The sequence below is a fragment of the Syngnathoides biaculeatus genome, chromosome 7, assembly GCF_019802595.1.
Source record: "Syngnathoides biaculeatus isolate LvHL_M chromosome 7, ASM1980259v1, whole genome shotgun sequence".
Taxonomy (NCBI): domain Eukaryota; kingdom Metazoa; phylum Chordata; class Actinopteri; order Syngnathiformes; family Syngnathidae; genus Syngnathoides; species Syngnathoides biaculeatus.
In genome coordinates this window covers 6,670,884-6,687,778 of record NC_084646.1, presented here as the reverse complement: position 1 = coordinate 6,687,778, position 16,895 = coordinate 6,670,884, and the positions used below count along the sequence as shown (strand labels likewise).

General features: G+C 44.1%; 1 protein-coding gene across 1 annotated transcript; it reads right to left on the bottom strand.

Annotated features, from left to right (window-relative positions):
• Positions 1-2,649: 2,649 nt before the first annotated feature.
• usp46 (ubiquitin specific peptidase 46) lies at positions 2,650-16,576 on the bottom strand. Its single transcript, XM_061825760.1, has 9 exons — positions 16,241-16,576; positions 14,155-14,235; positions 10,711-10,924; positions 9,538-9,794; positions 8,523-8,599; positions 8,342-8,425; positions 7,071-7,268; positions 5,515-5,593; positions 2,650-5,398 (listed from the first exon to the last, which is right to left on the bottom strand). The coding sequence occupies exons 1-9, from the start codon at positions 16,274-16,276 to the stop codon at positions 5,297-5,299; spliced, it is 1,128 nt and encodes a 375-aa protein (XP_061681744.1). The 5' UTR covers positions 16,277-16,576; the 3' UTR covers positions 2,650-5,296.
• Between the last annotated feature and the right edge of the window lie 319 nt (positions 16,577-16,895).

Here is a 16,895-nt window from a genome sequence, read left to right as displayed (position 1 = left end):
AAAATGGGCACGTGAGCAAAATGGAAAGCGTCAGGCTCAGATGGAGTCCCGATTGGGGGGTGGGGGTGGGGGTGGGAAAGCTCCGTAATAAGATGTTTTCAAGAACGGAAGGCAGTTGTGTTTTTGGCACAGTTTTTGACTGACATCAGCGGTTCCCCGCAGGGACCAGACCAGGATGCAACGATATTTGGGGTCCTCCGGGTGGACCGTGGAACTTGAGTATGCCGCGAATCGTTGGACCGGTTGCTTTCACTCCTGACACAATTCAACACGGGTGAAGTGAAGCCACTGCGCTCTCTTCTAGTTCGAGTCAGCACTCGAGTTTTTCACCGTTAAGTTCCTGTTTCAAATTTGACCTCGCAAAACTACGATTCTAGTTTTGGTCAGAACCTGCGTGGCAGCTATTTGCAGAATACTTGTAGCGCATTTGAGGTTTCGAGATGACTACAGTATGTTCTTTTCTCGTAGTTCTAGTGAGTACTCGCGCAAGCAGCATTTTAAACCAGTGGGTCTTCGGAGGCCCGTTGGTTCTGCCTTTCAGTCGGGTCTTCAGCCAGCGACAGGAGTCGCAGTGACGTTTGCAGTCTCCCGTATCGTCAATTTTCAATGTCCTTGCTGGGGTACATTGCCCCCCCCCCCCCCCAAAAAAAAAAAAAAAAAAAAAAAAAAAAACTCCTCCCGCTGCAGTTGAACAACCTCGCTGGGACCGGGAACCATCAATTCCGCAAATTCGACCGGTTCACGGTGTCTTTACCTCCACCTCGGCCTCCCCCGCCGTCCTTTCCTCTCATCGCACAGAAACATTTGACGCCGATCCGCCGCTCAGCCGACGTCCCGTCGCCTCGGGCCCGGCGGACGCTCGTCGAGCTTCTGCGCTTGACGGAACGCGGCCCCACAGCGAGTTTGCGGGAAGACCTCCGGCCGGGAGGAGCGTTGTAGCGTGGCATCCATTTTGACTCCGGTCTAAGTTAGCGATTATGCTTTTCGTAATATGATAACATCAGAGGACTGCTTCATCCGGTTCAAGTCAAGCGCCTTTCAGACCAGCTGGGGGGCGTTTAAGACTTACTGGAGTTGACTTTTGCTATCTTTATACGAATACCACTAATAATACCATGACCTCCACTATTAATATTAATACTACTAATACCACCACTGTTAGTACTACTTGTAGCACCATCACTTCTTCTTCTACAACAACTTCCACTACTACTACCCTCACAATCATCTGCCATTACTACTGCTACTGCTAACAACTATACCACTTGCAACTACCGCCACCACTACCACGCCTGCTATCACATACTACAATTAATACTACAAACGTACTACCAGTAGCACACTGGTCCCTAATTTGCAAACCCAACAGTCACTTGACTGACATTTTCCCATTGTTAACAATTTAAAGCCCCACTGACACAAAAAGCATGATTTTTTTTAATATGTTATTAATGAAAAAACAGCAGCCGGTATGGACCCATCCGTTTTTTTTCACTACAAAACATGATTTTGACATATATGGCTTTTTGTCACTCCCGCCATGAAAATCCTCTCGAGAGATTTGTTCTCAAGAAGAAGCAGGAAGTGACGTTAGTAGCAGACGCCCAGTCGGGCGGTCTCGTGTGTTTCTATTAGTTTTACCTGCGAGAAGCTAGCTCGTTCATCCGTGTTAGCCGTCTCGTTGTATAGGGTTAGGACTAGGTAACCCTTGAGGTGGATCGGACAAGGAGGTGGCTTGGCTGCGTTGTCGCGGAGGTGGATCGGGTGGAGAGGCGGTTTGGCCGTGATCCGCATATCATCTAAACATGGCTCAAAACAATAGGGTAATATTGCCCCGGTAACTTACTCGGTTGCGAGATGTTCTCTTCTTCGAGAAGAGCTTCCGTGTGAGAAGGGGCGTGTTCGACTCCCATCGTAGGTGGCACAGCGCGTTTTCAATGGCGAAGGTCCAGGGTGACATCACGGACAGAAGACGCAGCCAACATGGCGACCACTTGAATGTCGAAGGAGACTTCCGCAACTTTGCGCATGGACGACGTCCTCTCCGCTCATATTTATCTTTTCGTGTAGACATTGAAATGAATAATCTTATATGTAGTTTTCACTTCAATATCTATTTTAGAATGTTCATAAGTGTGACACGCGAATTTTAAAATCTCAAAAGGCAAAACCGAAAATCACCACTAGATGTCAGCCATGCTGCAAACATTCCGCAGGAATCCGGGTGTCCAAGAGACTTTTGTCCACATGTAAAGCCAGCGAAAATCAAGTGAAGTGACCCCATTAGCACCTTCCCGCAAATTGTGCGCGTGTTCCGAGAAAGTCCATTTTAGTCCCTCGTGGAAATTAGCGAGCGGGGAATTCGGCCTCCTGCGGTTTTCTCTCCTGAGATGTACCGAGAAACCGGCACCAAACAACGCAACAACACACGCACGCACGATGCAGTACGAGTTCGTCCACGCGACTGCAGTGTTGTAATGAGCCTGATTTGAAACCCCAAAATGAACCCGAGCCATGACTCGAAAGCCCACTTCAAAACCCTAACCTGAAATCATAACCCTCTTTCGAGACCCCAATTTAAGACCGCAATCCATTTTTTTCAAACCCTAACCCTTTTTTTGAAACCCCCCCTTTGAAAACCGAACCCGGTCTTAAAACCCGAATTTGACACCCCAACCCTGTTTTCAAAAACTCATTTGAAACCCTGACCTTGTTATAAATGGTCAATGAAGACCGTGACCCGCTTTTGAAGCCTTACTTTAAAACCCTAGAGCACAGGTGTCAAACTCAAGGCTCGGGGGCGAGATCTAACCCGCCGCATGATTTTACGTTGCCCGCGGAGGCAAATAATGTGTATCAACTTCCATGATTTTTTTTTCCCAAATCTGTACCAAATTTTCAAATTGTCATATCATAAATGATAACGTTGAGCTATTACAAGCATTTTTTTGCATTACCAAACAACAATAGTAGGAAAAACCCATTTTCCTTGATTTTTTAATTCCAAAACTAGTTCATAAATTTCACGTGTAAATACGATGAGGCGGGAAAAGATTTTTTTTATCGTTTCGCAGCCGTAACGGAAAACCCCAAATACAATGTGGCCCGCGACAAAAATGTGTTTGACACCCCTTCCCTAGAGACCTGTGTAAAAATCTTAAATTGAAACCCTCACCTTATCTTGAAAACCTCAATTGGGACTCTAACCCTGTTTTGAAACCCTAATTTCAAATTTAATTGCAATTTGAAAACCTACTTTGTAATCCTAACCCTGTTTTGAAACCCCAATCTAAAACACTACCCCTAATTGGACACCCTAAATGTCTCTTTAAAACTCTAACTTGCGATCAAGGAGTACTGAACTGACTACACAAGTAAACGAGAACGATGATGTCATAACTGCAAGATAAAACATAGACAACATTGATGTCACTGATGGTCACTTTAATTGAGAACAAGCGCACGTTACAGTGCACTTTTAGCCGAAAGCCAATCAGAAACTTCCCTCATCTCCCCCAACAGGTGGCGCTTGCCCAACCCATAGTCACAGTCAAAGAGCGGATATCATGACTGGAAACTCATTCTCGACCAATCGCGCGACAAGACATTTTTGTTCCCGGGCGGGAAAAACGAAGCAAAACTCTTTAACGTACTCGCACCCACCTTTTAAAAAAATAATGTCACTGTTTTCTACATACTATACCATTATGTACACGTGTTTATAAAGAAAATAAAGACATTTTTCAAGACGAGGTGTGCATCGGTTTGGCACAGAGGGGGGGGGGGTAACGACACCTGTATGAAATGCTAATTATTCAAACGCGGCAGATATACTGAATTAACGAGTATTTACCACAAACGCCATTTACGTCAATAAAGCAGGAACAAGGAAGTATTGTACAATTAAATCCAATAAAAATGCAACAAACGTGACATAAAAATGCCCATAAAACAATTTTAAGATGGGTCACTGAACGCACCACCCTCGCTTCTTTATTGCACAATTTTGGGCTTTTTTCTGAAGTTTTTCCACTATAAGGAACATCACGCAACAAGCATACCAAGACCTGGTATTGTCCGGTACTGCCACCTGGGTTTCCTATTGGTACCACTAGTCATATAAAGCAGGATCTTGTTCCGATCAATACAACCGGAATTTTCCATTTTTCATAAACTGATTACCTGCCAATTACCGTAATTTCCGGCCTATAAGCCGTGATTTTTTTCACACGCTTTCAACCCTGCAATTTATGCGGTGATGCGGCTAATTTGTGCATTTTTTCCTAACGGCCGCAAGGGGGCACTCGAGCGGAAAAGGTAAGCGTGAGACTGGTGGAATATATGTGCCGAGGAAGTGACTTTTACCGGTCCGGCTCTGTTAGCCCGGCGCTAGCGTTAAACTGTGTAGCTGTTTCAGGGTGTGATATTGACCAATACATTAAGAGTTGGCAATTGACCAATGCCCCCCCCACCCCCAAATAAAAAATATGAACTATACAGAAACATGGATTTGATACGAACCAAGACCTGAATCCATTAATCAGACAAAGGTGTTTGGTTTCAAGCGCTACAGACTAATTGATCATTCTACTTGGTGATATCTGATCAATACCACAAGCAAATGGGGGGGAGGGGTGTCTGGTACTGACCAATCCACAACACTAAAAAAAATAAATATTTAGATCCCCAAACCCGGGAAGGCCACTGAATTCTAGCATAGAAAAACAATTCCAATATTGCAAATAACCGTAACGTTGGAAATATTGGATTGGAATATCTTAAGCTCCCGCAAATTTTGATATTTGATACTCGTAGATTAGCCAAAATAAGTATTAAAATGAGCAAAAAAATGAAAAAAAAAAAAACATGGAAAATTGAATAAAGAAAACTAAGGAAGACAATATTTGAAAACTAATATTTGCGCTAACCATCGCTAAACGCTGAAGAATAAAAACACGAAAGTCCGGCAGTTAGTGCTACAAATTACAAAAATAAATAAGTTCAATAAATACGCTCCAGCTACAGAATGAGTAGTAAATGTGTAGTGTCGGCTGATCTTGTAGTTGGCCGAAATCAAAATATGAAAATATTACTTTAACACCCCCCCAAAAAAAAAAATAAATGCATAGGAATCGAGAGGAATGACAAAAGGTCCATTTCTACAACTTCCTGCCAGTCAAAGAGGAGGGCTAACGTAGATTATCTTGCTTTGCGTAAAGTGCCGTCAGATGCAGGTGGGGGGGTCACGTGGAAGAAGAAGAAGAAGAAGAAGAAGAAGAAGAAAAGGACAGTGAGGTCACTCTCTGGACTGGTAGAAGAGGATGTAACCCGACTCAGAATTCTTAGAGATGTCTGAGGTAAGACCGTAAAACTCCTCAATGGCGTGTGCGTCGATTTTCTGCAGGTTGGGGGGGGGGGGGGGGGGAGAAAAGGGTGCGGTTTTTAAACCGATGAGACAAAGATGGCCGGCGTACAAAACAAAACATGAAGAAGGAGTGCCGGAGGGTGACGCACCTCCACGATGTCATCGTCGAACAGCAGCCAGAACCCGTGGCTCTTCACGATGGTGATGTAATGACCCCGGTTTGGACCGCTGAACGACAACACACACGCACGCACGCACGCGCATTACATGACACGCAAATGTAAGCCAGTAAGTAGTCCAGCCCGGCAAATACCCGGGACTAGCTTTCAAATGATAGTAATACCTCAAGAAAATTATGATTTGGGCTTTGTTTTTATTCAAGGGGGCTCGTGAATGAACCCGAATTAGCAACAGGGCAGGAATGAGTTAAGAGTGAAGCAGGGGGACGTCGGGTCCATTTAATTCAAGAATTAACCAAGCGTTCCATTTTTGGGACATCATGATTTTCACGCATTATATCCTTCAGTATGTCAACATATTTAAGCGTTTTAATCTGAAGCCATAATTTGGACAACTCGCCGGTCAAAGTTAGCAGGGCAGTTATTTCCGTTTCCTTCCTGACCCAACATGGCTGCCTCAAGTACAACATGGAGCGTTTTCCAAAGGAAGAAAGATCAGTATGCAATCAAGTTTGTCTTCAAAATGCTAATCCATCAGTATTAATAATGCGTAAGTGTCGTTCTAGAATAAGAACATATCGCCAGTATGTACCGCTTCACAGAACTGTTAACAAACCCGTCCGCCTGTGAGAGGGTACATCTTTTTTTTTCCCTTTGTTTTACGCGTTAAACGAAAAAGAAGTGCCATTTCCTTGATTGTGGCCTGTTAGGAGACTTTTATCTCAATAAGGCAAAAAATTGCCACCCTCCCCATGAATGGGTTAAAACTGGTCGTGAGTTTGACATTTTTCCAGTTTTTGGTAACATGAAGGATTTTTAATTCGACTTGGGAAGCCCAAAAAAGGCGAAGTGCAAAGGAAAGACATAGAACACCGTGACTAGCACGAAACCTTGCATATTTACCTCAGGCCCGATTTCTGTGACATGTTAACTTTACGCAAAATACGCTGGGAAGCACTATCATCATAACATAGCAAAAAACTAAGCAACTTTTTGTCATAAAAAGATTCATTTTTAAGTCAATCACTTCGACATATTTTTGGAAATAAGGACTCACAATAAGAAAATGTATGCTAAACGCATTGTTCATTTGTTGTCGCCGCGGTGTCCTATTTCCAACTTGTTTCCTCGCATTCATCAAATTCAATTTTGCAGAATTCTGTATTATGAAATTCATCCAAAAATTTCAAAGAAAATGTGTTTTCTTGCTTATCTACATATGAAGTTTTTGGCAAAATATTGACATCGCTTTTTCGCGAAAAACCGTCGGCCTATGGAGCTGAAGCGGAGAGTGAACAGTGAACGACGACAACCGGAAACAAAACTTTGTTCAAGTGAATTAAGCTCATCAGAAAATTAAAAACAAACAAACCTTTGCAAATAAACTTTAACAATGTCAAAGTAATTTTTTTTCTGTACTTAGTATATACTTGGTATTAGTTGACGTCCGCTAGTCTTCTCCCAATACCCACGCTGGCTATTGGCCGATACGTTGTGGTTTTGGGGGCCGATCCGGTCCGCCTCACCTTCCGCAGTGGACCACCACGGCCACCAGGTCGTACATGCGATCCAGGTTGACGGCGTCGCCGGACGTGTTGAAGAGGCGCAGCTCCAGGGGGAAAACCACGCGGTACGACAGCTTGGTGTAGCGGTGCAGCTGCTCCATGTACTTGAACCTCTTCAGGTGCAGCGCCAGGATCATGGGCAACTTCTTCACGCACATGCTACCAACCAAAAAAAAAAAAAAAAAAAAAAAAAAAAAAAAAAAGGGGGATGCGGGTGAGTGGGCAGCCAGGTCCAGTTTTACGTTTTTCAAAGGATCCTCCTCAACCGTGGTGGTGCCTTGAGATACTATCGTAATTTCCGACCCATAAACCTCAATTTTTTTTTCCCCGCACGCTTTCAACCCTGCGGCTTATGCGGTGATGCGGCTAATTTGTGCATTTTTCCCTAACGGCGGCAAGGGGACACTCCAGCGGAAAACGTAAGAGTGAAACCGATGGAATATATGTGCCAAGGAAGTAACTTTTACCTGGTATGTTTTTTTTTTTTTAACCAGACCTGTTAGCGCTGTGCTAGCGTGTTGCTGCTATGTTACTGCCGTGTCTCAGCGATTTTTACTGGAATGTTTTTTTTTTTTTTAACTTGCCCTGTTAGCACCACACTAGCCTTAGCACTGTGCTAACATGTTTTTGGAATGTTACTGCTGCGTCTCAGTGATTTAGGCTTTTTTTTTTTAACCGTCTCTGTTAGCGCCGCGTTAGTGTGTTTCTGCCGTGTCTCAGTGATTTTTACCGGTATGTTTTTTTTTTTTTTTTTTTTACCGGCCCTGTTAGTGCTCTGCTAGCATGTTGCTACTGTGTAGCTGCCACGGCAGTTTTTTTTCCCCATTTTTAATCAGCCCTGTTCGTGCTACCGTCTTGTTGCTATGTTGAGCTAAGCTAAGGTATTAAAACTTTGCAAACTCTTTCTATGTACCGTCTTTCTTTGTAAATATCTCGTGTTTCAATGTGGCCACTTGCTTTTACACAGCTGTGGCTTATACAAAATTATATTTCATTTATGTTTTCCTATGCACTGGGTGAGGCTTATAATCAGGTGCGCTCTGTAGGCCGGAAATTACGGTAGTTTTATTCATTCCAGTCCTCTCGATCCTTACATCAATTAAACATGACCATGTGTACCCCTAAATTCCACAGAAATTCAAAAGTTGTTCATTTTTGTGAAACGTAGAAAGGTTGCAATAAATAAAGTTAGTGAGCCACGCAACAGTTTTGCCGGCGGTGCGTTCACTGACCGCTTCTGCGCCTCCTGCTTGCTGCAGCACATCTCGCAGTAGTACTTGTACTCGCTGCACAGCGTCTCCGTGTTGCTGAAGTCCCTGTGGTGGGGGTGGGGGTGAGGGGAAGGGAGGGGGGGGGGTGTTACTCAAGCCGTCCTACTTTTGCACTTTGGGTGATTTTCAAAATAAAAACTACCTGAGGCAGTGCGTTATCGACGTGTTCTGCTCCACATCCACGGAAAGGTCGAGAAAATCCTCATCTTTGCTGCTCACCTGCCGAGACAGATGTTCAGATATAGGATGTAAAAAAAAAAGTTGACATTTTAAAATAAAATTTGGGTTGTTTTTTTTTTTTAATCACTTATTTGTAAATGAATTCTATTTCAAAAACATTGACAACACATTACAGTATTAGGACATACATTAAAATATATATATATAAAAATCTGTTCATCCATGTCCTCGTTGTCTGTTAGTGATGCTGGTTCTCGTTTCCTAACTAACTGCCTTTCTAAATAGAATATTTGCATATTAAAAAATACCCAAAAAACATTACATGACATCAAAAAAATTGTATAAAACAACATTTTAAATTTTAACTGCACAAAATCATCCATCCATTTTCTGTACCATTTATCTGACTCAATTCGCAAGTTATTAAATTGTGCTACAGTACATGAACACAAAATATATTTAAAACAAAAACAAATGATTGCAAGTCACGGCTTTTTCTTAACTGGGGTCAAAGTTCATCTTAAAAATAGATGAATTCATTCAGAATTTTACATTTTATTTTTGGTATTAACTGGACCATTTTAATTTTATAAAATGAATAAACAATGCATAGTTTACAACAAATCCATTCACCAATTTGAGAATGAAAATACCGTAATATCCGGCCTTTAAGCAGCGACTGTTTACACACGCTTTCAACCCTGCGGCTTATGCGGTGATGCGGCTAATTTGTGCGTTTTTTTCCTAACGGCCGCAAGGGGGCACTCCAGCGGAAAAGGTATGATTGAAACCGGTGGAATGTATGTGCCGAGGAAGTGACTTTTACCGGTCCGGCCCTGTTAGCGCTGCGCTCGTGTGTTATTGCCATGTTTCAGTGGTTTTTTTTTTTTTTAACCAGTCCTGTTAACGTGGCGCTAGTACGGCGCTAGCGTTAGCGCGTCGGTGCGAGCGTTAAACTCTCTGTTTATCTCTCATACCGTCTCGCAGTTGAGGCAGCGCGTCTCGTTGGTCAGGGTGCCTTGGAAGATGTCGTGCACCCACGTGGGCTCCGTCTTGTTCTCGGCCGCCTTCGCCGTGGCGGTCTCGGCCTCGGCGGCGGCGGGGGGGCCGTTGTTCTTCGGGCGTCCGTTCTGCTTCTCCTGCTTCTTCTCCTCCTGCAGGATGTCGGCCACCGTGTTCAGCAGGTAGTTGAGGAACTCGTGGGCGTCCTGCTGCATGTAGTTGTCGAACAGGTCTGAGGAAATATTGGACCCCGAAAATATGGATTAGGAAATGGAGTTTAGCCAATCAGAGAGAAGAGCATTTATAATTTATGTTTCTGTCATTGCATCCTTTTCTACGTATTTTTTTTTTAATTGCAATGCACTACTCCCGCCTTATTTTGGTTCAAACATCAATTGTGAAAATAAATTTATGATTAGTCCAATTCATGATATCAATTTTTACCACCAATCCAACCAGACATTGAGTTGCTGCCATTTTAAATGGCAGCCATCTTGGGAGTTCATCAACCTCAATCCCAGCACCTCAAATGAATTAAAAGCATTCCAATAAAAGGTCATTTATTTCCTTTAAATAACTTACAAGAAACTTGATTTTTTTAATGTGCATGTTTATGACAGATGAAATATATCAGGAATGACGGTGTGTATATCGGGGATGTTTGTAGCACGTGGATCAGCTGGTAAAGCGTTGGCCTCACAGTTCTGAGGCCCCGGGTTCAATCCCAGCCCCGCCTGTGTGGAGTTTGCATGTTCTCATTGTGCCTGCGTGGCTTTTCTCCGGGCACTCCTCCTCCCACATTCCTAAAACTTCTTTTTCTTTCGGCTTGTCCCATTAGGGGTCACATACAGCCAACATTAATTGGACCCTCTAAATTGCCCCGAGGTGCGATTGTGACTGAGACTGTTTTCTGTCTCCGTGTGCCCTGCGATTGGCTGGCGACCAGTTCAGGGTATGCCCCGCCTCCTGCCCGGGCATAGGCTCCAGCACTCCCCGCGACCCTTGTGAGGATAAGCGGCTAAGAAAACGGTTGGCTAAGCAATAATGTGCATGTAAGTACAAGCAAATTTTCCCCGGTTTGTGATTTTTTCTTCATAGATCACACGCCCATTAAAAACGCTCGCAAAGGACCCCGTTGGCCTTCTCACCGTTCTCCTTGCGCAGGCGCGAGATGAACTTCTTGGGCGGGATGACGCCCACCTTCTTCTTCTGCGTGGCGATGGAGTGGAAGAGGTCCGCCAGGCACGTGAGCAGGTTCTCCTTCTTCTTCTGCTGGGCCTTGTAGGCCAGCACGTTCTCGCGGAACGGCCGGCAGAAGTAGAGCGCCTGCAGCACCGAGTTGCAGTAGCACGTGTTGCCGAACTGGCGGGGAGGGAAGCCGACAAGGACGAATCACGTTAAGGCAATTTCGCCCCGCGGTTGCGCTCGTCATGTTCGGGAACAACAACCGACGACCTCCGGGTCAATCTGACCCAGGGCGTGTTCACTCATGCAAATGAAGATTATTTTTAAAAATGTCATTAGTAACGCCGTTACGACATTTCAACCCACTGATAGAAAATTTCTTCTCGCGGCACATGCATCAATAATTTTAAAATTTGCCCTCATGTCACAATTTCTTTTCCCTCTTCAGGAGCCGCAACAATATTCCTGAGTTATTATAACCGAGGGCATATATAATTATGCACATCTCATTAAGTCCTTAACTAATTTTTCAATCCATATTTACCTCCCGTTGCCATTCGCGGATCCCGCTTCAATGACTTAAAGCCAAATTGGAGATATTTAACCCGTTATGTTGAGGAAGAGCAATAATATGCCTGGGTCAAATTGACCCGGGACATCTAAATTATTATACCTCAATAGCGACCCAATTGCTCACACTTCGATTCATATTTAAGTGCGCAATATCTCACAGATTCAAAGGCTGTAACATTTCTTAAGCGTTTGTTGTTTGTTGCTCAGGAACAGTAAAAATATTCCCAGGTCAGTTTGACCTGGTGTGTGTTTAATGATCCGCAAGTCACAGAAACAGGAAAAGAAAATAAAAACTTTCATAACACTTTCAAATCCAATAACTCTCATAAAGCACCTTTGAATGAGGATAATTCACTAAATTGTCATTAAAAACATACAAGGAGGATACAAAGCCAGCAATACGTCTAAGTATGGCGATACCTTCTGACTTCATGTTGCCATATTTCTGTTCAAACAATTATTCGTTAAAGCACTGGTGTCAAACTCAAGGCCCGGGGGCCAGATCTGGCCCGCCACATGATTTTATGTGGCCCCGGAAGCCAAATCTAGACTGTCAATTATCATGATTCTAGTCTACCAAAATTTCTAATTTTCATATATCCATCCATACATTTTCTTTGCCGCTTATCCTCACGAGGGTCACAGGGAGTGCTGGAGCCTATCCCAGCTGTCAACGATCAGGAGGCAGGGTGCACCCTGAACTGGTTGTCAACCAATCGCAAGGCACACGGAGACAGACAACAGTCGCACTCACAATCACACCTAGGGGCAATTTAGAGGGTCCAATTAATGTTGCATGTTTTTGGAATGTGCGAGGAAACCTGAGTGCCCGGAGGAAACTTATGCAAGCATGGGGAGAACATGCAAACTCCACATAGGCGGGTCCGGGATTGAACCCGGGACCTCAGAACTGTGAGGCCAACGCTTTACCAGCTGATCCACAGTGCCGCCATTTCATATATCACAAATGATAAAGTTGAGATATTACAAGCATTTTTGTGTTACCAAACGTGAATAGTTGAAAAACACGTGACCCTTGATTTCGGATTCCAAAAATAAATTCATAAATTGCTGATGTAAATATGATGAGAAGACTAAATATTTTTGTTTCACAGTCATAATGGCCCTCTGAGGGGAACCGGAACAATCATGTGGCCCCCTAGAAAAATGAGTTTGACACCCCTGCAATAAAGTGTTATAACACCGCTAAGTAAATGCACTTTGTCAGCCCGTAAATGGTGCTTTGAACTTTTTGCTAGCAACAAGCTAAGTGCACTTTGAAGCTAAGATATTTGCAAGTTGTGGATGCACATTTACTGTAATACTCTTTGTTTGATGTTTAGTTTAACTATAAACTTCAACTGGGTTTGGCCTCAAAGACGATTTAGGGTACGAGTGTTGTGTGGTTGTGGAACAAATTACCGTAACTTCCAGCCTACAAAACGCGACTTTTTTTTTCCCCACACGCTTTCAACCCTGCGGTTTATGCGGCTAATTTGTGCATTTTTCCCAACGGCCGCAAGGGGGCACTCGAGCGGAAAAGTTAAGCGCGAGACTGGCGGAAAAAATGTGCCGAGGAAGTGACTTTTAACGGTCTGGCCCTGTTAGCCCTGCGCTAGCGTGTTACTGCCATGTCTCTGTGATTTTTACCAGCATGTGTTTTTTTTAACCCGCCCTGTTAGCACAGTGTTAGCATTAGCGCGGCGCTAGCGTGTTCCGTCTTTCTTTGTAAATATCTCGCGTTTGAATGTGGGTTAGGGTTACGCCGCAAGGAAGCACTCGAGCGGAAAAGTTAAGGGTGAGACTGGCGAAATATATGTGCCGAGGAAGTGACTTTTACCGGTCTCGCCCTGCGCTAGCGTGTTACTGCCATGTTTCTGTGATTTTTATCGGCATGTGTTTTTTTTAACCGGCCCTGTTAGCGCGGTGCGAGCACAGTGTTAGCATTAGCGCGGCGCTAGCGTGTACCATCTTTCTTTGTAAATATCTCGTATTTGAATGTGGGTTGGGGTTAGGCCACAAGGAAGCACTCAAGCGGAAAATTTAAGGGTGAGACTGGCGGAATATATGTGCAGAGGAAGTGACTTTTACCGGTCTAGCCCTGCGCTAGCGTGTTACTGCCTTGTCTCTGATTTTTACCGGCATGCGTTTTTTTTAACCCCTGTTTAGCTCGGCGCTAGCACAGTGTTAGCATTAGCGCGGCGTTACCGTGTACCGTCTTTCTTTGTAAATATCTCGTGTTTGAATGTGGGTTAGGGTTAGGCCGCAAGGAAGCACTCGAGCGGAAAAGTTAAGGGTGGGACCGGCGGAATATATGTGCCGGGGAAGTGACTTTTACCGGTCTGGCCCTGTTAGCCCTGCGCTAGCGTGTATCTGCATTGTCTCTGATTTTTACCAGCATGTGTTTTTTTTTTTTAACCGGCCTTGCTAGGATTAGCATCAGCATGGCACTACCATTAGCACGGCGGCGTTAGCGTTAAACTCTGTGTACCATCTTTCTTTGTAAATATCTCGTGTTTCAATGTGGGCACTCAGTGATTTTTACTAGTACGTTTTTTTAATGGCCCTGTTAGCGTGGCACTAACGTTAGCGCAGCGCTAACATTAGCACAGCACTAGCGTGTACCATCTTCCTTTGTAAATATCTCATGTTTGAATGTGGGATTCAATATGCACACTTGCGGCTTTTACACAGCTGCGCCGTACGCATGTACCAAATACCAAATTTCCTTTACAAATGTACTGGGCGTGGCTTATAACCAGGTGCGCTCTGTAGGCCGGGAATGACGGTAATCTCTCATCTCGAGGCACCGCCGTATTTGCGTGGATGCTTACGTTGACCAGACCAAAGTAGTGCTCATTGATGGGGAACTGCTCCGGGCCGATGTCTTTCTCCAGAGCGGAGGCATTGGTGCCCTGCGAGCACAGAGGACACCAAAAACACAATTAGGAAAATCTGGCCTCGGCGGAGGTCTCCGTCAAACGTCTTTCCCGCGGAGCGGCGCTCGAAAGCCGATCCGCTCCAAAATTGTACAGGCGTGTCTTACAGAAGATTGCCGAGCTCGGGGGGCTTATCTCCGCGCCGGCTCGGCTTTCTCCCCCCCACCCCCGACTCGAGCTCAATGCGGGGCTTTGTTAAGACAACACGGGCGACAATTTAGCCGGCGGGCGCCTTTGACGGTCGGTTACAAGCGTCACGGCGGCGATCCGGCAGAACTAGCAGCATTTGACCACTTTCACTTCAATCACACACTCGGGATTCATTGTTTGTTTTTCTATTAGCAGGAAACCTTTGATCAGAAATGGAGCGTGATCCACATCTAATGGATAATAATAATAATAACAATAACATTTTGGATTTTGTTTTTGACATTCAAGGCATGATGGAAATGTTCTCCCCATATAAAAGCCCCAATTGTATGGTTCCTTTGTTTTATATCACACTCCTTGACAGAGGAAGTAGCCTGCTGACTAACAAAAAAATCTTTCATTTTTTTTTCTATTTGAAAGTAGTCATGGAAATGTTCTGTGTTTTGGGCAAAACCAACAAACAAAAATTGTTTCATGGGCAGGGTGGCAATTTTTTGCCTTATTGAGATGAAAAGTCTCCAAACAGGCCACAATCAAGGAAATAACACTTCTTTTTCGTTTATGGTTAAGTCATATGATAACTTTACTAATTTATTATTAAGTCTCAAAAATGGGACGCTGCCCGCGAGAGGGTACTTGGGTTTTCTTAGTAAATCGTCACAAAAACCAGAATCAGAACCAGATTAAAACACTTGAATATTTTGATATAACGCGTGAAAATCATTATGTCCCAAAAATGGGATGCTGCCCACGAATGGGTTAACCAGGCGGGGGGTATATATAGTATATAATTATTATTATTCATTATTACGTTACACCCAGCAGATGGAGCTCATTTTTCTGCCCACACCAGCCACTGAAATGAAGTTACATGAAATGATGGACAATAAATTTTAGCAGACAAAAAATTGTCTTTGATTTTCGCTGAATATAACTATCAACAAAAGGGGCGCTGCAAAAAAAAAAAAAAAAAAAAAAAAATTGGGAATAATTGCCATAAAGCACAAGTCTCAAACTCAAGGCCCGGGCGCCAGATCTGGCCCGCCGCATGATTTTACGTGGCCCGCGGAGGCAAATCACGTGTATCAACTTCCATTATTATTTTTTTTTTTGCCATATCATAAATGATAACATTGAGCTCTTACAAGCATTTTGGAGTTACCAAACAACAACAGTTGGAAAAAAAACCCATTACCGTTGATTTTCTGATTCCAAAACTAGTTCATAAATTTCATGTGTAAATATGATGAGGGGGTTAAAGATTTTTTTTATCGTTTCACAGCCTTTGAGGTAAACCGCAAGTACAATGCGACAAAAATGAGTTTGATAGTCGGCTGGCTGAAAAAAATAGCATTTCACCATTTGTCACTTTTATTCATTAGTTTTCTATTTTTGGTCCAGATAAAACTGCTCTTTCCAAAAGAAAAAAAATAAAATAATGGACCAGTTAAATGTTGTTACGTCAACAATTAGCCTTGCTAGCCTGCACTTCAGTTCAACTTCTTATTTGATATTTTGCGCTACATTAGGCATGTACCACCACCACCACCCCCCCCCCAAAAAAAATGGTACGGTCCGATTGTCTTACGTCATGACACCGCAGTGACAGCATTGTGGTAGGACGAGTCCCTGAACGCAACACAAGCACGCATGAATGCACTCTAGTGGCTTTTTCTCGCTGATGGAGTGTAAACTGAACACAACCGCGGGGAGCTGACCCACAAATAGCACGCCATTAGACATGTTGAACACAGCCCTCCGGCCGCAAGTCTACCTTCGCTCGGGTCAACACGGAGGCTACTCCCCGGACAAGCCACCACGCAGTACTCACCATATTACAAATGGAGGCGATGTTTCTGACAGTCATCTAGTTCACAGTGTCCCCTCGGCCGCCATCTTCAGGAAATAAACATGACTATGGCGGAGCGAGCCGCATACTACTACGACGGGCCCCGGGGCGGCGTCGCGACGCACACCCGCGGCACCATACGGCCGGCGAGAAGCCCCGACAGACCCAAGAGCGACTCGGAGACGAAGCGGCTACATCGCCGAAAAGTGATGAAAAGACAACATAATGGAGGCGAGTCGCGGGAGGCCGCTTGTTAGCAAACAAACGGGGAAAGCTTTCGTGGCGACGTCACGTCAACCCCGCCCACCCGCTGCTTCAACCACCTTATGATTGGTGCTGCGGTCGGTATTTGATTGACGGAGAGGCGGGGCCAATCAGATTGTTGACTGGTAGAACTGCAACCAATCGTTAGCATTTGCAGTTAATTGACCGTGCCGCCAAACAATGATTTAGTTTCAGGTGAATATATTCATAATGTAAGAACTTCCAGAAATGACCAAACGTCGCCATTAATATAGTTTGATTTCAGAATCTGATAATCATGTAAATTCTTAATTTCATAATGGATAGGTTTCCAATTACGCCATCTTGTGTGTCATAGAGGTCAGAGAACACAAGTGATAGGTGAAGCGTGAAG